General features: G+C 41.4%; 2 protein-coding genes across 2 annotated transcripts; one reads left to right on the top strand and one right to left on the bottom strand.

Annotated features, from left to right (window-relative positions):
• Positions 1 to 3017: 3017 nt before the first annotated feature.
• fsbp (fibrinogen silencer binding protein) lies at positions 3018 to 10237 on the bottom strand. The gene is made up of 4 exons (XM_030734288.1): positions 9775 to 10237; positions 6399 to 6451; positions 6109 to 6277; positions 3018 to 3944 (listed from the first exon to the last, which is right to left on the bottom strand). Exons 1-4 carry the CDS (start codon positions 9977 to 9979, stop codon positions 3583 to 3585), a joined length of 789 nt encoding a protein of 262 aa, XP_030590148.1. The 5' UTR covers positions 9980 to 10237; the 3' UTR covers positions 3018 to 3582.
• A 279-nt stretch (positions 10238 to 10516) lies between these two features.
• wdr6 (WD repeat domain 6) lies at positions 10517 to 17532 on the top strand. Its single transcript, XM_030734285.1, is given in 8 exon segments — positions 10517 to 10630; positions 10908 to 11056; positions 11349 to 11453; positions 11879 to 12210; positions 12212 to 14628; positions 15191 to 15268; positions 16079 to 16195; positions 16452 to 17532. Coding segments are annotated over 7 exon segments (4047 nt in total). The 5' UTR covers positions 10517 to 10630; positions 10908 to 10986; the 3' UTR covers positions 17380 to 17532.
• Positions 17533 to 21917: the final 4385 nt, after the last annotated feature.

Genomic DNA, 21917 nt, shown 5'->3' with positions numbered 1-21917 from the left:
CATGAGGCCATAGATCAGCGCTACTACATAACTCACTGTGTTTGGTATTTTATTTTGTCTGCGTAACGCATAAGCAGGCGGATTTTCATGTGGGAAGAGAGCGGATAAGAGCCACCATAACATGCTCAGATATTTGTTTGATGACATGAAAGTATGTTCACAGCATGGTGCCAACCTGAATATTTAAATTGCTTAAGAAAACCCTTTAAATATGTGAGAAATTCTACAGGAAAGAAGCTTGTGCTTCAAATCTAAACAGGCTGAGAAACATTTGTCATGAGCACACCAAAAAAAAAAAAATGTTAATACAGATTTTCTTCTCATTTAGAGGGTTTTACAAAGATGAATTATCTTTCAAGATCTGGCAAAGCTTCTGCAGATTGCACAGGGGTGAAGAGGTGTCAGCTGTGTCAGTGCTAAAAGCCTCTAAGTGGTTTTGAAATGCAGGTCTTTCCATCAGCAGCTGCACCTTTCTCACAGATGTTGGAGGTAGCCCCGAGTTCAGGCCTTAAGGTAACAACACATGGGCATTTTCAGCAGTGGAGACAGGGAGATGTAGGAAGGGATTGTGGCTAACATATTTTTTCCTAAAGAAAAGCACAGCGGCTCATAAAGACTGAAGGCAAAATGGGAATTCAGTGTTGCCAACATGTGTTGTGCACGTCCTTGGGCAAAGTGCGCTGTGACAGTCGAATGTGAATGCAAAAAAGAAGGCTAAAATATTGCATAAGAGACAAGAATAAAACAAACGATACAAAACCAGACAAGGTTGCAAGGAGAGCAAATTGGGTCAGAAAACATGACTGCAGAAATGTAGCCGCAGGGAGGAAGGCGTGGATGTTACTCATCACAGAGCAATAGAGGGGGGGAAAAAAAGCAGTAGATGGAAATGTTCATAGTGGAAATAAACACACGCCTCACAAATAAGTGCATATCTGCCTGCTCTGACCGCTGCTCCGTCAGTCCCGTGTCCCTGAGACGTGACAAGCAAACCTATGTGTGACAGTATTATTGCCAAAAAAAAATGCTCCCGAGTGCAGAGGAACACCACCCACCAGCCTGTTAGACTGAAAATCCTGTTTTCTTCTGCATCTATATTTTTCTTCTGCTGACCTTAACACCTTCAACTTTGAAAGACATGAGATTTACTTTATTTATTGATAATTTATTGACACTGTATTGGTTATTTATTTTTGCCATTTGAATGAGAGGATATTGCTGAGGAAGCTTGTGCTTTGTGTGTGCGCGTGTGCGTTAATGTTTTTGTCGTATGTAACGTTTCTTATCATCCGAGTCTCACGGCAACAAATCCACAGATGGACGGCAAGAAAAGAGAGGAATCTGAATCCAAATCTGAAGAGTTCAGTCAGTATTTCAACTGGATTTGTTGTCCAATCTTGACAACATCATAACTGGTAACCTGTCTGCTTTGACACGTAATAACACAGGACTCTAACTTCAGGTTTAACATAGTTTGGAGGAGTGGGAGCCACAGAGGTGAAGGCAGACAAACAAACAAGCAAAAATTAGATTAGAGACAGAAGGAAAGAAACAGAGAGGTGGAGAGATGATGGGAGATTGTGTTTGTTAGCTTGTGTGTTCCTTATTGGATGCCTTCTATCTTGCTGTCTGGATGGAAACAGCTGTTCCCCTGTTACCGCGGAAACAAGAGAAATGTTGGACATTAAAAAAAAAAAACAGACTTATTCCTACAAGGCTTTGTGTGTTTCTGATTATTCTGTCTGGGAGGCACAAAGAGGTTTGCTGTTTCATATTCATACCAGCAGACATCTTCAGGTGTGAAAAAGCGAGTAGAGGAAACATCCTGTGACGGGGAGGACACGGTTTTTTTCTCTAGAAGACTCTCAAAGTATTCTGTCACATTCAGAGACATCAGAGGAGCGCAGAGATGTTCAGCTGCCACCTTGAGACGTTCGGCTCGAGAGACGAGACATCAGAAGTGCTTGCATAAATCTTAGATTTTTAACCTGCAGAGGGCTGAAGCAAAAGCTCATCAGTGCCCGGTTTTTAATCCTACCACTTGGTCACAGCCAGGTTCATTAGACACTGATGTGCAGTAGTAAAGATAAAAATATTTGATCTAAAACGTAGGGCCCAAAGGGGAAAAAATGGACAGTTTTGGAAATATGCATCTTGCCAAAAGTTGGCTGTGAAGATCAGTACTGCTCTCCTGAGTGTGTAAGCTGGCTTAAAGCAGGGGGAAACCAGGCATTTTCCAAAGTGCTTCATCTATTCTCTAAGTGTCTCAACTGTACTGGAGGCCTAAGGAGCATTCATCAAAAAGATAATTGCCTCTTCTGGTGTTTTGATCATCAGTGGGTACTCCTACTTATTTTACCACAGATAATCTCAAAGAGTTTTGAACATTTTCATGGCACCAGGCAAGCTTACAGTCCCAGTATAGAAGCAGCTGCATTTTAAATATGGGCAAAAGAACGTGGGCACAGGGCAAACTGACCCTCTGCCCGGGAACTCTGGTGTATTTGCAGTTTGGGGTTTTCTTCGCTATAAAAATAATACTTCAGACAATAGCACATTTCCAACTCAGTGGTCACACTTTGGGTAAAGTTTAACACTAGCCATGTGCGCAAAGTGACAGCTATGAAGAAATCTTACAATCCCAGCTGTGGATAAAGTTGACTGATTTGACCTGTAAACACCATCAAAGCCCTTTGGGGTTATCATGCAGAATCAGCACAGAGGCACATCTCTGTAGCCACGTTTTAAGCATACATACTGGGCCACCTACACATTCCACCCACAGGGCCTGCTGGGACATGGAAATCCATGCCAGGAAGCTGCCAGCACAGTTTTTGTGCTGATGTTAATGCCAGAGGAGGTTTGGAGCTCTGCAGTTATTGAGTCAGTTGGAGAGCGTTGGAGACTTTTATGCGCCACAGGACTCTGTAACTTTACGTGGTCTGCCACTGTGGCTGAGTTACTGTGATATCTAAACACTTCCACTTTGCAATAATACCAGTTATATGTTTCTCCCACTTATTTATTCAGCCAACTTCAGTGTAGTACCAAAAAAAATGGACATTTACTTACATATCAAAAACAAAGCGTACATATTCACGTTAGCATGCACTACAAAAGCTTGTTAAAAGATTGTCCTTTTAGGAATGTCACTTTTTCATGTGTAGTGTGTGCATGTCGTCTCAATACATCCTTTAAAATAACCTAGACTGAGAAAATAATACTGCCTTAAACAATCAATGAAAATTGATTTTGTATCCCGGGGATAGATTGTGATGGATGACAGATGAAACAGGGTTGTTATTAGAAACTGTTTCAACAAGGTGCACAAAGTAACACTGCAGTTGTCTATACTGTTGTGTAGCTGTATAAGATTAGTTAAAAATACTTTAAATGTTCCTCTCACAACTGTTAGAATGGGGGGGGGGATTTAGAAAGAAATCACATTGCAGAGGGATGGTTGGTGTGATTCTTACTATCAGCAGCGATGTAAAAATGTAGAAAAAAATTGTTCCATGGCATACAGACAAAACAATACAAGAACAACACAAACACTCTAGAAAATAGAAATATTTAAGCTCATCAACCAGTCGGGACAGATGTTTTCTCAGCTTCGTCGCTGCTGCTGGAGGAAGATGGCGGCACGTCCTCGCCCATTCTCTTCAGCTTGGCCTTGTAGTAGGCCTTTTTCATCCTGAAGGCTTTCTCCTTCTGCTGGGCCGCTCTCCTCTTCTCCCTCACCAGGTCCTGCTCCCATGCCAGCACCTTCATCCTATTCTCCCACTCCAGGATCTTCATCTGCTGTTGCTGCTCCAGAGCCTCGGATATCTGCTGGTGCTCCAGTCTCGATATGCCTGTGGAGTCGTGCTGAGCTGCGCGCCGACTGGCGTCTTCCGTCTTGCTGCCTGACGGTTGGAGATGCTGGCTGCTAAGCCTGGAGGTGCCTGCGAGGTCAGAGTTCAAAAACTAGACTGAGGTCTGTACTACAAAGCAAGACATGAGGTTTGCAAGGCAACTTTTGATTTACTTTCTTTGCTTCCAAGGCTGTTAAACACCAGCATTGCAGTTTAAAGAATAAGGCTAAAATAAAACTAATAATTAAAATAATTCATTATTATACTTCCCGATAAGCCTGCTGTCTTACAGTTTTTCTGGTCTTTAGCCTGGATTATATTTTGAAATTCCTCATATTTTTTAGGATAATAGTTTGTCCTTCTTGAGAAAAATATGCAGCTTTGTGCTTGTTCATTTAGTCATCTGATGCCAGCACAGCTGTGCTTATTGTTAGCTGGCTTGGCTGCATATGTTGAATGTACTTTGTAGTACAGGTCACAGGTATCAGCTGATTTTCACAGAGTTCATATGTGTCTCAAATTTACTAGAGAGAAGAAGGCTGTTCTTTATAAATATGTGAAGGTTTGATAATAAAAAAAAATAAATAAAAACAATTCCACAGCCAGGCCAGCAGCTCTGTGAGACTATACCTAGGCACAGTCAGCATCATAATATAATAATATAACACTATAATTTTCAGAAGCATGCACAGCCTTGTCTCACCCCCTCCTTTCTAGGGTAAAAGTATATCCATTTATTTTAATATTGGCAGTGGGATGGTCATTACAATGCCTGGATAGTTTTAATAATTGTATCACGAAATCCAAATATATGCAGGGAAAATTCCAATTTACTGAGTCAAATGCCTTTTCTGCATCTACCCCTATCAGGATTGCTTAAAAGTGCTGTCAGATTCTGATCCGCCATGTGATGCCACCTGGAAAGCATCTGATTGGCAACAGTTTCATCTGTCAGCATGAAACACACACACACACACACACACGCTGTCAATGCAGTAAAAGCATACTTGGATAGAAAAACATAGCCTGGAGAATTATTCCTGAAGACTACTTAAAGAAATGACAGCAGAATGGGAGCTTTCAGGCCCCTCTTCTGTGGAACCAGCTCCCTCTCTGGATTCGGGAGACGGACACCCTCTGTGCTGGATGTGTTTGAAAATAATGGCTGCCTGGTTCTGCCGGAGGTTTCTCCATGTTAAACGGGAGTTTTTCCTTCCCACTGTTGCCAAGTGCTTGCTCATACGCTCAGACTGTTGGGTTTTCCCTGTATTACTGTACCTTACAATATAAAGCACCTTGAGGCAACTGTTGTTGTGATTTGGTGCTATATAAATAAATGAAAATTGAATTGAAGGGAGTTCAGGCTGTGTTGAAGAATAAAGGTGATCATACCAAATACTGACTTTCAAGCTTGTTAGAATTGTACAAACTCTGTTTTTGCCTCATATACTCTACTTCCATGTATGTTTGTGCATTTCAGTAAATCCCTGCACCCATTTCCCTAACAAAATATAAAGAAATGAGAGATGGCTCAAGATTTTTGCACAGTACTGTAGTTGTCAAAATATTTTATTTTAACCACAGAGCTAAACTAGAGGAAAAGCTGAGGGATCAACTAAACAGGATCCATCCTGTGAGTACCATGAATCTTGGTAACAAAACATTGAACAGCGATCCGTCTGCATCACAAGCGACACGACAAATGACAGATCCAAATGAGAACAGCAGAGATTCTTCCACACTGGCCATTAATTTCAAACACATCCAGCTATTTAGTCTCTTATTTATAGTGCACAGAGAGTGTGTGACATCATCATAAACACTGTATGCAGACACTTTAAACACCATACCACTGCTCTTTTGGAGAGTATTACTTGAACTCTAATAATTGGACTATCAATCTTGTTAATGACAGTAATTTATTTAGGTTGGTCACATGGGCTGCTTCTTCCCATTCACAGTCTAAAGAGCCTAGTCCTTTTAATGAGTATCCAACATTAAAGCCATCTCTGCAGCAAAACAGCTGTAACTTATCGTGGTCTGTGTATAATTACACTCTTTCCTCCTCACCCTCAGTAATGTTAACCGAACCAATTATCTCATTCAGCTCAAGGTTATTGTTTCTTAATTAAGAGTGGAGTATTAATCAAATTAATAGTAGAATATTCCAATATGTGCCAACAGAAAACTCGCTGTGCAAAGGTTTCCAGGCAACACATGCTCGAGCAGCTTGTGGGCCTTTATTTGTGGGTACCTGGTGCTGTGAAGTAGGTAGCAGGAAATGCCACATCCTGTAGCTCTGCATTGTGGGAGGTGGAGTTTGTAGAGGGGCTGTGGTGCAGATCTGACCAGTCGCTGCCTGTTATTCTGTCCAAGGCGTCACGCTGGAGGCAGATGGCCACTTGCTCCTTGCTGTCCTCTGCCTAAGAAGGAGGCGGAACATTTGGTATTTCTAGCATTAATGCTTCTTTATCAATCTGAGGTGTCACGACCAGCTCCAGGTTAACCCCCAAATAAACTGAAACCAAAACTTTCAATAATTACCTGGTTCATGCTGCCGTTCACCTGCCCAATGGCATTTGTCATCAGCAAATTGCCTGATAATAATAATAAAAAAAAAAAAAAAGGTTTAAGGAGGCAGACAGGGAGGGACTGCAGGTACGTGTGTATCAGAAAAATTAACAAAGAGCGCCTCCCTCTGGTGGACAGAGGAGCAACACCACCTTTCCACAAACACTGTGTCCAAAGCACCTTACACCGATATTACTGCCCATATTTGTGGTGTATGGTAGCAACTGATACTAATAAAAGTGTAAATGATATTTGAGCATGTCCAAAGCAAATTTAAAAAGTAAAAAAGTCCACAAAGTAAGTACAGTCAGTAAACAAGCTCAAGGTTGAGTTCTCTAAATGGAATCCAGCAGAGGTGGGAAGTAACGAAGTACAAATACTTCGTTACTGTACTTAAGTAGATTTTTTAGGTATCTGTACTTTATTTGAGTATTTATTTTTCTGAGTACTTTTTACTTTTACTCCCTACATTTTTACACAAGTATCGGTACTTTCTACTTCTTACATTTTCAAAACAGACTCGTTACTTTTTAACACGTCAGGGAGAAGTTTGCGTTTCCGGTCAGTGCGCCGTCAGTCATCAAGCGATCTGAGCCTAAACGGAGGAATATTAACATATAGGAGACAATCGTACTGGCGTATCCTCCATCACCGGGGCTTATCGGGTACTAAGGGATTAAATACACAAACCCATGTAATTAATGTCTCATTTATAGCGCTATAATCAGGAATCACAGCGGGCCGGACCGAATCCGTAAATTATGCTCGCGGCACATAAACAGCTTAGCTAGCGCTACTGAAGAGGAGCGAGCATGAAGGGAATAACGTGTGGCAGGTAAATGCAACGTTTTTAAATGCTCAACAAATATCAGCAAACACACAAAGTGTCTGCAGTTTGTCACACAGTGTGTCTACTAGCTAAAAGAAGAGCTGCTGTATTTCAGGGAGAGCAAAGAGAGAGAAGTTCACTCAGAGATGGAGAAAGGGGACAGGAGAGGACGAAGAGAGGCTAGAATTAAAGGTAAGGACTGGAAAATAAACAGAAGTATGCTGACTTTGTGTTATTCAAAGATTGTATGAAAATACTGCAGTTTAGTACGTAATAAACAGGTTATCTTGTTGTACTGTATTTACAGTAAAGCTCTGTGTTGGTGCACTTTGTGTTCATGGTCAGAGTTACAGGTTACATCAGTGCAGCAGAGATGAGTTTGAATCAAAGCTGCTGATGCTGAGATCACTGAATCTAACATTTCTACAGCCTGTATGCTGTCAGTGTAGGGGATGGAGATCAGCTCAGAGAGCTGTGAAATACTGGGTTACATCTTTGTGTTAATTCAGTTCATCCACACAGAGCAGTAAACCTCAGAGCAGCAGCAGGTCAGCTGATCACAGCCTGCACACCAACATCATTTACTGCAGCTCACAATAGAAAGTTGTGATTCTTCTCCCCATGCAGAGCCACTACAGCTGATCTTAGGGTTCCTCCACCTTCTGAATCCCACTGTAACCCCTGAGTATCCTCATGTTGGTGTTTAGGTGGAGACACAGTCACCCTCTACTATGGAGGACACAGAGAACAGAGCTGTGTTTAAATTCCCTTTCACAGTTTGTGATTCAAGCTGAGTACATTCATTAGAATTAAAATTTAGATTGGAATAACGTTTGTGTTCTCATGTATTATTTTATATTATTACAATAATATATAATAAGGTTCAGTTAGCTTTACACAAAAATAGCAGGTAGAAACGTCCTCCAAAGAGCTACTTTTACTTTCTTACTTTGAGTAAATTTCAGAGCCTGTACTTTTTTACTTTTACTTAAGTAAAGAACTTGAACCAGTACTTCGACTTTTACCAAAGTATTTTTTAACACAAGTACTTGTACTTCTACTTAAGTACAGAATGTCAGTACTTTTGCCACCTCTGGAATCCAGTGGAAAATTTAAAAACTGTACACTTTAACATTAAATGCAGGGGTTATTCACTCGGCTTCCAGGCTGGCTGCATTATACTGTAGGACACTGTGCCTGCTGGGTAAACTGACATGGCTTTGTGGAGATAATAGTATCATGAAAACGGGGAGCTGGCACTAAAATGAGCACTCTCTTTAGTAGCAAGTGAGCATTTTATATAATCTGCATGGCCTGACCCTTTAAACAGGTGAATATTGGGGTTTATGAGAGCTACCTCCGGTCGCTCTCTTATTCATAAAGTTGTCTCCACAGTGGGTAGCTGCACATGTTTGATTAGGCAGATTTTTTTTAGTATGTTAGTATGTCAAAATTTTGACATACTAACCCAAAATTTTGATTTACAGACAGCATAATTTTTTTCTTTTCCGTGTCAGAAACAAGCTTCCATACCTTCCTGACACAACCCCAAAGGGATTTGTGTCTCCTCTGGGAATCCTTTGCTTGTTATACAAATGTATAAACCACTACACTGTTACACACAGTTCAACGTTTCATACCAATGCTCTCAGGTTATTAAATGCCATCAAATACAACACATCTTTGTAGAAATTGTAAATAATTATTATGATAAGGTAAACAAAACAATTTAGAGTTATATGAAGGTGTTAAAGGTTTTTTTTAATGTTTCCTAAAATGCTAAAGTGCACTAAAAAAATGAAAACAAACAAAGGCTGAACTTTTCAGTTAAAGTGAATAATCACAGATTCGTTTTTCCTACTTGGTCAAAATTACACACTTACCCCCCAAACATAGTTTACAGGTTTAGTTTATTCATGAACACTGAATGTTCTTTGCATATGAGATATTAGTGAGATATGATTATTGCGTTTTCTTCATGGATTTGCAGCTTTTTGTAAAATAAACACAAACATCCTTACAGTCTTACTTTAATTAATTGCCTTAATTCAATTCATTGGTTAACCCCTTGTAGTGGGGCCAAACTAATGCACCTTATATTCATTGTATTATAAGAATGTATTTAGTCATTATATCTTAATGACAACATAGCTGTTACCCCAAGAGGAGGTCTTATTCAGTAGTCTCTGGATGCAGACTGCTGCTCCTTACTGTTGTTTTTCAGCTATAATGATACATCATATAAAACCTGAAATAAAGTCAGTCAAGACCTACACTATATAAAATAAGATGTACTCAGTGATTTCCTGATAACCGGACGTCCTGGGACAGATGTTATTACATTGTAGTCTAGACTAATGTAGCCAAACACACGCCCACCAACGACAATATAATTTTATAATTACTCAAGCTGAAACAGACAGCAATGAATCAGTTATTACAACAAGCAATGCATATAGTGCTTTAACACTTTCTGGCATTGCTTTTATTTTCCAGCTGGATAAACTGGAAGTGACCCACCTTCCAGCAGCTTGCGGACCGCCGCTTTGTGGCCAGCTCCCCCTGCGTGGCTGGTAAGAGCAGCCTCGCCCATGGTCTGAAGTTTGATTGATTTACAACAGGCCCTACATCGGGCGAAATGAATGTCCTGGACGTCCTTAACCAGCCAGTCCTTGTAAACGTCCTTTGCGAGCCAGGAATCTTGGAATTTACATTTCCCAGGCATAGTTAGCTCCAAAGTTAGCCGGACCGCTACCTCACACAGCTGGGAGCAATCTCTTACCTTTCACTGCCTCGTGATGCGTTTAAGGGCTCTCCGAGGATTTAAAGAGACGATTGTGCTGTTGCGCATCTTGCCTTTTTGGCACAAGATTACAAAATATGTTACATTAAACATTAAGATAGGTGACGTGACTTTACACTTATGTATCCAAAATCCCACTACATTAGGCGAAGCGTGAGAAAGTGCAAAAACCGCATTACTGCAGGTGCAGCTGTGGTATTAAAAATGATAATAATAGCTTTGGTAAAGCAAAACAAGATAAAGTAAAGAGTTCAGAAACTTAGAGTAGGTATCCTATTTGATATTTTAAAATCAATGCCTATGACTGAGGCTACTGACCTAGTTTTATCGACAATCTTTAAAGGCAGCACAACTTAAGGGCTGTCTCTCACGTGCGCCGATTTCGCCAATGAAAACATGGCTACCCTCGTACTAGCCAATCAGCGTTGAGCAACCCAGTAGTGCAGCTTGATTGGTTAAAACGCGGCAGGAAAGCCTGGACAGAAACACATGGGTAGTCCCAGACTGCCTTTGGTGGACCTAAATAGTGACTTAATACTTGTGTTTGAACACTTTCCTGCACCGAGAGTGTGTGTAAGTAGGCATGTAGCGATATTATTGTTTACCTGTCAAGGTTTTCGGTCGTTGGATATCTTATTCTTTACCAAACAACACCAGACGAACTCCTGCTGTTAGCTTGTTTTGCTAATTTTAAGGTTAATGTTCACTCAGCACTCGATTTCACTGCCCGTTTTCCGTCTTCTCTGAATCCTAACATGTTTTACAGTGTAAGTTGTAAGTTGAAACTGTAGAGCTTCCGGGCTCCATTCATAATGTGCCTGTGGTCTTCTTCTTTTGGCTGGTCCCTTAGGGCTCGCCACAGCGGATCATCTTCTTCCCCATCCCTATAAATGTGCCTTTGGTGACAGTTGTTTTTGAGTTATTAAGAGATGGAGACAGTGGCCCTGGTTGCGCCAGTCACAGCTTTGGAGTTCCTTCAGAATGCATTCCTGCTTAAAGGTTAGTGGCAGTATTTGTGCTCGGCATACAAGACAGCAAGTGATTATTCTTGTGATGCACTGTTGTGTTTTCCACAGTGCTCCTATATTGATTACATTTTTGTTAAAGTGTAACTTCTAACTTCCAACACTTCTTCATTTTGTATCTGCGTGACGTTCTGTTAGTAACTCTGTTTGGTATGTTGGTTAGCTTGACACACACACACACACACACACACACACACACACACACACACACACACACACACACACACACACACACACACAGACATAATCCTTTTCTTTTCTGGCAGGTGAGGGTCCAGTCTTGACGGTGTACAGACTCCAACCTCACCCTAAAGTCTGTGTCTCCCAGAGTGTCCTCCAACATTACCGGATCCATGGAGTAAGACCCAGAGGTCAGGAAGCTGTGCCACGACAGAGCAATTGTCAGTATGAGCTAACAGGGTTTTTTTTGGCTATTCTCTTATGTCTTGTTTAGTTTTATTATTTTTATTATATGTTAGTATATATGGAAAATGAGTAACAGAGTGATATAGTTAAAGATGAGCAAATCTGGAGCCAAGAATAGATCACTTTTGTTGTCATTGGCAGATGATAAAATAATTGAAAATAAAGTATAAGCAGTGATAGGGATATTTGCAAGGCCTTTACACGAATCCGAAAGATTCGGAATTTTGTGTCGTTTTTACCCAATGCATCCAGTGTTAAACGGCCTTTAGATTAAATTGAGGGTATATGCATTACTTTTTATTCACCTAAAGCCTCTAGTTATTTTTGCTTTATTTTTAACATGCGTACATTTTTGGCTCTTAATCCCCAGCACTGACCACTACAGAGCCAACCTTCTGTGACCTTGCAGTATTTGGAGGCAAAGCTGTGAGGCTTTTAAGGCTTCATGTGGAGGATGGGGAAGAGTATTCTCACCTGGAGGTCCTGGGTCCTCTCATGGAGCTACAGGACTGGGCCCTGGATGTCCGCTGGCTCTCTGGAGACAGTCAATCAGTGTTGGTTGTGGCTCTTGCCCATAACAGTGCTCTTCTCTTGGATGGCGTAACAGGAAATGCCCTGGCTCAGCATTCCTGTCTGGAGGGGTGCTTGCTGTATTCTGCTCTCCTTCTGGTTCATGAATCCTGGGTGGATACTGTCATAGTTGGGGGGGACTGTGTTCAATCAGCTGGTTCTCTGGAAGCCTGGAGGAGGAAAGGACAAAAGTAGCAATCCCAAATCCAAAGCTCCAATTGAACGACGTCTACTGGGCCACACCGGAGTCATTTTCAGAATCTCTTACCTCCAGGAGAAAGGATATTTAGCTTCAGCCTCTGATGACCGCAGTGTGAGGATATGGGGTGTTGGTGCTTTAGGTGGGCCTGAAGGGAAATGTGGGGACTTGAACCCAGTTTGTTTAAGGGTCCTATATGGACATCAGGCCAGGGTGTTCTCAGTCCGTCTCTCATCAGGGAATGTATTCAGTGCTGGAGAAGATGGGGCTTGCTTAGTCTGGGACTGGGCTGAAGGTGGGAAGGTGGTTCGCATGTTGAAGGGACATCGAGCAGGGGGTGTTCGTGCACTGGCAGTCAGTGAGGGAGATGAAGCAAGATGGGTGGCTACAGGAGGGGCGGATGGAGGGGTTAGGCTGTGGAAAGTGGAGGGCAACGAGAAGAAACAGAGTATAGAGGAGGAGGCAGTGGCAGAGAAGCTAACTGACCTGAAATTTCCTGGTCAAGGCCTGCCTAAAGCAGTTTGTATAGCAGGAGAAGAGGATGAAAATACGAGCTGGAGTCGGTGTAAGTTTGTAGTTTGCACTGACAAAGGAATAGTTTACCAATATAGTGCTGGAAAGTGGGAGGTAGTGTGGCATGGGACTCCTGAGTTTCAGTCCTACTGTGTGATGGAAACAGTAACAATCAGTGTGAAAGAGTCAACCACCACAGCTGATTTGTGTGCTGTGGGAAACCTTAGTGGGTGCTTACAAGTCTTTCCCGTGTCTCATTCTCCGTCTGGGATTCCACTTACATGTGGATCAGGGAAGATCCATACTCTTATTTGGCACAAGGGAAAAGAATGTGCATATTTGCTAGCTTCAGGTGCTGAAGGACTTGTCTATCGCTGGCGTGTAGAGACAAAGTTAAATGAATCCTATTCTTTAACTCTCAGCATCACTGCTCTGCCTTCTTTCTTCCTCCCTCCATGCGCTAAACGCTGGCTTACAGCTGCAGTGCGCCTCCAGTCCAGGTCACAGGAGGTGCTTTGGGTGTGTGGAGACAGGAGAGGATCCCTACTTCTGTTTCAGGAAAGGGAAACATCAAAGCAAAGAAAAGGAGATGATGAGGAGACAAATGAGGAATCACTGACAGACAGTAAACAAAGTGATTATGAGGAAGGGAGGGCTGAGGGAAATGGAGGTGGTGGAGATGGGAACAGCAGAATGATGGAGAATGAAGAAAGCAAAGAGATGTGTGACCGGTTGCTGCATCCTTTGAGCTGTCTGTTTGGGGTGCATGGAAAACAAGGTGTAACCTCAGTGTTTGAGTACCAAGGCCTGTTCTACAGCACTGGCAGGGACGGCTGTGTTAGAGTTTTTAGAGTGCATTCATCTCCCCCAGAAAACCTTGAAGAAAGTAGACACAATAATACTGCAGAAAGGAGTGAAGAGAATGAAGAAAGGCTTCGACTGGAGGTTCTCAGGGTCCAGCGTGCCTGCAAGGGAATGGAGTGGCTGGAGAGGATTTTAATTCTTGAACCTGAAAAAACAGAGGAGGAGGAGGAGGAAGAAGAGGGCACAGAGGAATGTGAAGAGATGTATAACAAAGAACACAATTTGAAGGAGGAAGGCAGAGAAGCCAGATTTGTAATTGTTGGCTTTCATGCAGTCCACTTTGTGGTTTGGGACCCTGTGAGGCAGGAGAGACTGTTAGCAGTGCCTTGTGGTGGGGGACACCGTTCTTGGAGTTTGTGGCCATCCCACAAAGGGATTTGGCCCGGATATGGAGCTTTGGTCTTCATCAAGCAGGGGGCTGTCCTGGCTTCACAACCCCCCGGAGAAGCAGTGGGCTGCAATGGGAAGGCAGGAAGGACTGGAGGGATGGGCTTGAAAGAGGGAGTCCATGGAAGAGGCATTGGGTGTGTATGCAGGCTGGGGAGGATAGGGGAGTTTGGGAATGGGAATCAGACAAGAAACAATGAAAATGAAGGAGGCGAAGTGGCAAGGCACTGGGAGTTAGTGGTGACAGGGGGAGAGGACACTAGTCTAACTGTCCTTGCAGTGCACCCTGCCTCTGGCAATATTAAAGTTCTTTCAGTAATCACTGACCACATCTCAAGCGTCCGCACAGTGACAGCAATAACACGGGCAGAGGGAGGGAGTGGAAACCCGTCTAAATTTCTCTCTGCTTTGCTCGTGTCAGCTGGCGGCCGGGCTCAAATACAGTGTTACCGGCTGTTATTTGTTTGGGACAGGCAGAGACTGGCTCCTTCCTGTCAGGTGATCCAGGTAGCCAGTCACCGGTTGGACAAAGAGTGGGAGAGGAGGCGCAACAGACACAAGATGGTGAAAATGGACCCAGAAACAAGGTAAATTTTGACCAAATTTTTAAAGTTATTTGGTTTGTGGAGCAAAGATTGACATGCTTAAATATTTAAATAGCCAGTGACATCCTGGTATTTGTTTATTCTCTGCAAAGAAAATTCTATAAATGCACCCTAAAGAGGTCCTTATATTTCTGTCCTACCTTCGTCATTCATCCCCAACAGTCCTCCTCATAAAAAGTCTGTGTGTCTGTTTTTTTGGGCGGGTTTTTTGGAGGCTGACGGTGGCATGGTGGTTAGCACTGTCACCTCATAGCATGAAAGTCCTGTATTTGAATCCCACCTGGGGCCTTTCTGTGTGGAGTTTGTATGTTCTCCCCATGTCTGTGTGGGTTTTCTGAGTAATCTGGCTTTCTCCCACAGTCCAAAGGCATGCATGTTCTTGGTGAATGGTAAATGAACTGTAGTTATGAGTGTGAATGGTTGTCGGTCTCTGTGTGTTAGCCCTGCGACAGACGGATGGATAAATTCATTGTTTTGGAGTTTTTTTGTCCAGTTTTTCATTCAAAAATGTGCCTTTGATTACAGTCTTTGTTTGTGTTTTTAGGTACATGTCTGCAGCAGTGGTGGATGAAGAAGTAAACCGTGTCCTTGTGGCTCTGGCCTGCAGTGACGGGGCTGTCAGGTTGGTATTCATCATCCATCCATCCATTCTCTTCTGCTTATCCTGTTCAGGGTCATTCCCAGCTGTCATCATGGCAAAGTTAAAGTTTTCCAGCTTTTCCTTGGGGCTGCAGAAGAGAAAATCACAATGTCTGATGCCCTCAAAAAAGTATTTTATTGAGTACAGGGTTGGTGATGGTGATGACTGTAACAGCTGTAATAATGGAATCAAAGGCTTTAAATTTGTACTGTCATGTGTGTCTGATTGTGTATTGTTTCATTTATGAGCTACAATCAGAAAGTTTTATGCGAGTGTGTCTCATCAGCTTTTGTAGTTTCGAGTACTTTTAACTCAAAAGTACTCAAAAGGAGTTTATATTTCTGCCATGTAACCATGTAAGATGCAAACATTAACATGTGTGTAGGTAAACACATCAAAGTCACAGATTAGTGTGGTTTTGTGTGTCTGAACGTCAACATTATGGCTGATGAAGTTACTTCCAGAGTTACTTGACATTCTTTTGACTTATTTATATTCCAAAACAACAATGGAGTTTTCAGGGCTTGATATATTATTCTGTAAATATCTTAGTGTTTTTGTTGTTGTTGTTGTTTTTTGGTTTTTTTTGTATACACATAATTTGAATTTAGTCAAGTTATGCAGTGGTAAATTTGTATATGCAGAGAATTCAGAGAAATTATGGTCATTAAAAGTAGCATGGAAGATTCATGGAAATGTTTTGGTAATGTGTACGATTCCTGTGTGTTGCTATAATTTCTAATATTCTCTTTTAATGCACTCCTTCCTCACCTCAGTTACTGTCTTTTCCAGACTGTTCTCTGTCAATGAAGGGAAAGGGAAAATTGATTTGCTGTGGGAAACATTTTACCATCAGCGCTGTGTGCTCAGTGTCGCCACCTGCAGCCTGGAAGATGACAAAGGCAACAGGTTATAACGATTATCTTTTTATTCATGAGTTATTACTTCTTGCTGTACAGAAACAGACCATAGTTTTGTTGTTTAATATTTTTTGGTTTCTTTGTTTCTTTGATTTTGATTAATTAAAAGGCAATATTTTAGAAAAACAGATGGCATATAATAATGTGTTTAGATATACAGTGTTCAGGAAAGCATGAAGAAATCATTTCCTTTTTTAACACTCATGTTTATAAGGTTTATCCATAACAGTGTGTTTCTCTTGCAGGTGCAAACTGCTGTTCACTGCTGCAACTGATGGAAAAATCACTGTGTGGAATTTGAGTGACTCTTCATCCTTCTCAACAGATTATTCCAGTAATGCTACAACAGCACCAATCCCCTGTCTTGATGTTCCCGCCCACCAGAGTGGCATTAACTCATTGGCAGTTTGGGCAGTGAAACAGGGACAACAACAGGGTAGTTGCCTGGTAACTGTTGCTAGTGGAGGAGATGATGGACAGCTGACTGTGTCCATAATCAGGGTGCAGCATCCAGAAGATGGGAAAATTGGGAGCCACAAAGGATTTTCTCAGATTTCTGAGTCCCAGCCTTTCCTGCAAACACAGCTCCAATGTCCAAACAGGCTTCAGATTCAGCTCCACTCCCAGTGCCACATCCCGCTGGCCCACGCTGCCCCTCTGACTGCGCTGAAGCTCATGAGACCAGGCCTGTTGGTCTCCACTTCCTCAGATCAAAGGGTTTGCCTTTGGAAAGTCTGCAGTAATAGCATCAGCCACACTGGGGCACTGTGCTCACATGTTGCTGATGCTGCAGGGCTCGCGGTGTGGGAGGGTGAGGAAGGAAATCAGAAAGTGAAGATAGGATTTGAGTCTGTGCAGGAGAGTGTTGGGAAGCTCAAGAGGGATAAAGAAACAGCTGATGAGACCAGCAGTAAAGCACCTGTTGAGGTAGAGAGCGAGACAGGTGACCCAGTTAGTAAGACAGCTGGTGAGAAAGAAGAAGAGACGACCACTAATCCAAGAAATCAAACAGAGAATGACTGCGTAGGTAAGATGAGGAGTGCGGTAAGCCCTGAGACGGGTCTGAAGGAAGAGAGAGAAGGCAAGAAGGCGGGATGGGTGCTCGTCTGTGGTCAGGGCTTCCAGCTGCTGCGAGTCAGAGATATGGACAAAGAAGAGGAGGGAAAAAAGTAAAGATGAACTAACGTGACTCTCCAAGAAATGTGATTCTGAATGGAAAAATTAAAGCTGCTTTTATAAACATTTTAAAGAGGGACACATTTTTTACAATTATTTCTCAATTACCTCTCCTTAATTACAGCTGTATACATTGATGTAAATACATGTTTCTGGACATTTTTTAAAAGTGAAATATTTATTCTCCAGTGTTTGGTTGTTTTATTATTATTATTATTATTATTATTATTATTTTTATTTATTTTTTAATTTTTAATTTTTGGTACAAAAAAATTTTTGGTAAAAAAAATATATATATATATTGCCAGTGTAGCTAAATGAAAGAAATCTATGTTCTTTAATTTCTCTTAACAGGTTTCAAATTGTCTAAAAATCCATTTATTGACTTAGAAACAATCGTATTTATGAGCAGCAATTTTTGTCTGGTATTTCTTTTAATAAAACACTAAAAGCATTTAGTTTACATCAAGAAAGAACATTAATGGCAAAAAGAACATTTAAGACCATCTCTGATCTGTTTGTGGCATCTGTGACCTGCTTCAGTGAATACCAAGCTGCACAAAGATGGCTGAAGCGACAAATTATTTTTTAAACCGTATGGTGCATCTCATCCAGCCAGGACATAAGCCATTTTTTTTTTTTTTAGTTGAGGAGGGACTTGGGACGTAATTTCTCCACACAGTAAAACTCTCTAAATAGTTGTGAAATCTGAGGTTTAAATTTAGGCCGTCGCCTCACATCACCTACTCCAGATTTGCCCTCAAGCAAGCCACTTGAATTCATTGTTTTATACTCCCTAAATACATCTTCCTATCATTGTGATGGGCGTAAAGCTAGACATAAAATGCAAAACTGTCAACATAATTGTCACAGGACCAGATATTTGAGATCGCAACTCTCAGGAATCTGATCAGAGATCTGACTAATCTTGCACAGCAGAGGCTCCCACCCCGTCTCACAGAGACCACGAGGGTTTAAAAAGGTATTTGTAGTTTGAGTTGATTTTATTGTGTCAACATGCAGCGTGTTATTGGCTGAAAGTCAGGATTTTTATAACTATTCCTACTCATGCTGTGTACATTCATGGGTGTATTTTTTTTTCTTCTGAAATGCAAATACTGCTTAAGTGATATGGGGCTCTGTGTGTGTGTGTGTGTGTGTGCCTCCCCAGCATGCAAATGCAGCTGTGTTGGATGAAGTGCAAGACCCCAAGGAGAATATTCACCTTCAGCATGTTAAATGTCACAGTAAACAAAGAGTGTGTTGATTCACTGTCACCTGCGTGTAATTTAACTATGAAGACCAGATGAAGTGTGCACCTGTATGTGTGTGTTTGTGTATGCTTGCTTGTATTAGTAATGTTGTGGGGACCCAGTTCTTTTTGTGAGGTATGAAAAGCAATGTTAAAGATTTAAGGGTGAATTCCTGATTTAATATTAAAGTTAGAGCAGGTTTCCAATAAATTACTGCAAGTCCTCAGAAGTGATGGAAACTGGACTTTGTGTGTATTTGTGATGGTTACTGGTTACCCCACACATGGTCTAAAACACTGGATTACTGACACTAGCTAAATGAGATGCCAATATGTGCACATATCTGTATGTGTGCATATTGCATGCATGGAGGGGCTGCATGCAGTTCAGGGCACATGAAGGGGCCGACTGCAGGTGTCCATGAATATTTTAATATTTTAGTCTTGTCTCATATTGCTTTCTGTCGACCTCCCGTCTCACTGCCTGCCACTCACAGTGAAAGAAGAGAAAGACGAAGGAGGAAATGGTGAGTGCAGGGAAGAGGGGTGTAGAAGAAGAGGGGCTTGAGGAGAACAGGGAAGACAGCTCCTTGCCTCGTCCTTTAGTACTCTGTAACCACAACTGTCAGTTACATCGAAGAAAAGATGAGGGGGTAGGATAAGTGTGTGATAAGGTGGTGTTGATGATTTTTGTTATTTGAGAAGTGAGATAATTAGGGAGATAGATTTTTACTCCTGCAATTTTCTATCCAGTTTTTCTAAATTTTACATTTTCTTAAAAACGCCTTTTTGTGTATTTTGATTTTCACTTGTTTTTCGTAGTATTCAAGCAGAATGTTGGGACAGTGGAAATAACTTATGGGGTCCAGTTTCAGAGATCTTCACAGACTGTTGTGGGGAAGCGCCAGTAGGGAAACTGTCCCTGAGTCTTCCTGTCAACCCCCGTCTGTCAGTCTCTGGCTGAGTGCAGGACGACAAACAGTTTGCATCTATCAGAGAGGAAGAAGGTACACACTCACACTCACACACTCACTCTATTCCTCTCTTGGCTTTTCTTCAGTGCTTCTCATGTTGAGCCATTCCTTTTTGTTTGTTTGTTTGTTTCTGTTTGGTTTGATTTTTTTCCCTCTGCCTTATACCTTAACTTTAATCTGTAAGGCAGACACCCTCTCCACTTTTAAGATTAGACTCATAACTTTACTTTTTGATAAAGATTTTTGATTTAGGGCTGGATCAGGTGACCCTGAACAATTCTTTAGTTATGCTGCTGTGGGCTCAGATTGCTGCAGAACTTCATGTGATGCACTAAGCGTTTCTTTTTCTACTCCCCTCCTGTTGTACCACCATGTACCACTGCAGCATGTCATTAAATTCTGCCTGTTTTCCTTCCCAAGTCTTTGCTCTTAGAGGGTCGTTTGATTGTTGTTGTTTTTTTAATTTTTTATCTTAAATACTGTAAGGTTCTTAACTTACAGCAGAAACTTTTTTTTTATTATTTCCTGTTTCAATCAATAACCTGCTAGTTGGCACTAGTTCATGTTAACAGTTTTAACATAATAACTGATTTAAAAATCATAAATCAACTAAAGCAGTGGCATGATAGTGTTACATGAAAAGTTGGCAGTTCAGTATAATTCACATTCATCCTGTGGTGCATATATATATATAACATACACAGTAAATTCCATGACAATCCACATTTGAGCCAAACCCCAAAATAACGCACTGAATTAACTAAACAGTGAACATTTCATACTTTCACAGAAGGCATTTTTGATATTTGCTCTCAGGCTCCCCGACTGGTAATGCCACCTGACCGCCTGCCTTCCATCGGTTCCTCTGGGAAGAAATCAACAGGTAATCCACACAGTTCAAGGGCCATTTTATTGAAGGTTAAAACAAATCTGAGTCACAGCTGTTATAATTAACCTGAGTGTTCAGTTTTGTAGAGTGCAATGTCATTGTGGCGGATTTGCTTTTTGACAGTGGAAGGTCTCCAGGAACAACATGTTGAAATCATACAAACAGAAACTTTATTGTAAAGTAAATCCAGCTTAAATTGTTTCAGCTCTTTATTGCGTGTACTGAAAGAGTTCACACCACCTGACAGTTCTCTGATTACACCGGTCAGCAAGCATTTTGCTACTGGCGTTCTCTCACCTGTAAAAATCTGAAAACCATTTTCTTAGCTGTGATGTTCCAAGTATCAGATGATACAGGGCGACCTGGACAGAAACGGTGATGCGTTTCAGCATCGAAGAAATAAGTTTGGTTTCTCGAAAAGGGAAGCCAAATTAAGGAAGGTGTTTAATGATGATTTCAAAAGGAAACTGAAGCCAGCTGAACCAGCAGCACGGGAAGCATTCATGCAGGTTGTCCAGAATTTTCTTGGCAATCACAGAGCAGAGAATTATGCTGAGTCTGCGGATAACATGCTGAAAGCAGATCAGCTAATGAGAGCCAGGATGTCACTGAAGATGCACTTTTTCCATCCTCATCTCGACTTTTTTTTCCCCCATCAAATCTGGGGGGTGTCAGCAGGGTTATAATAGTTTTGGATTTTACATTATAGTTTAGTTTTAGTTAGTTTTTACTTTTTTTTATTTAATTCAGTTAGTTTTAATTAGTTTTCAGAGTGGTTTTTCTCGTTTTTATTAGTTTTTATTTTTGGTTTCATGCTTAGTTTCAGTTAGTTTCGGTATTAGTTTTAGTATTTTCATACTTAATCAGGTGCAAGATTCAAGGCGCAAAAGTGACTATTGTGTAATGAAAACTTGACAAAAGATACCGTTTAAAGAAATATATTCAACAACCAACTGTTCACAAGACATGCTAAATGTGTGTAATATTAAGGACACACATGAACATCAACAGGGAGAAACAAAGAAAAACATGAACTCCCAAACTCAATAAATTCTACAATAAACTCCACAATAAACTTCAGCATCAGTGCAGCAGATTAACAACACCTACATGTTGTTCTCACCACCTGATGCTGCTTCTGTTTTGGAGCTAGCTTGGTTAGATGCTCGCTAATTAAACTTGCAGGGTCTTTGCAGCCTCTGTACACAACCTACAGAAGTTGCCGACCTCATGTCCACATTTATGCTTGTGTAGCTGGATTGTGTGTGTTAATTACCTTGTGGTCATGTGCAGGTGTTTTATATGCAGCGCAGGCTGGGACTTCTTTTTTGGTCCTCGCTCTTTGTGCTCAGTTTTTTGGCTGCAAACATATTTGTCCCTGTTTTTTTTAACTTTCTTCATTCCTTCATGTCCATCCTGA

The sequence above is a fragment of the Archocentrus centrarchus genome, chromosome 7 (assembly GCF_007364275.1).
Source record: "Archocentrus centrarchus isolate MPI-CPG fArcCen1 chromosome 7, fArcCen1, whole genome shotgun sequence".
Taxonomy (NCBI): Eukaryota; Metazoa; Chordata; class Actinopteri; order Cichliformes; family Cichlidae; genus Archocentrus; species Archocentrus centrarchus.
This window is presented reverse-complemented; position numbering and strand designations above follow the sequence as displayed.

What these genes read in the sequence shown, in the direction of transcription:
- fsbp (XM_030734288.1), bottom strand. Translation starts at nt 9,979, where the DNA reads ATGCCTGGGAAATGTAAATTCCAAGATTCCTGGCTCGCAAAGGACGTT. An exon ending in TGAACGGCAGCATGAACCAG is followed by an intron (nt 6,278 to 6,398) that starts GTAATTATTGAA and finishes CCTCCTTCTTAG; the next exon opens with GCAGAGGACAGCAAGGAGCA. An exon ending in TACCTACTTCACAGCACCAG is followed by an intron (nt 3,945 to 6,108) that starts GTACCCACAAAT and finishes CTGACCTCGCAG; the next exon opens with GCACCTCCAGGCTTAGCAGC.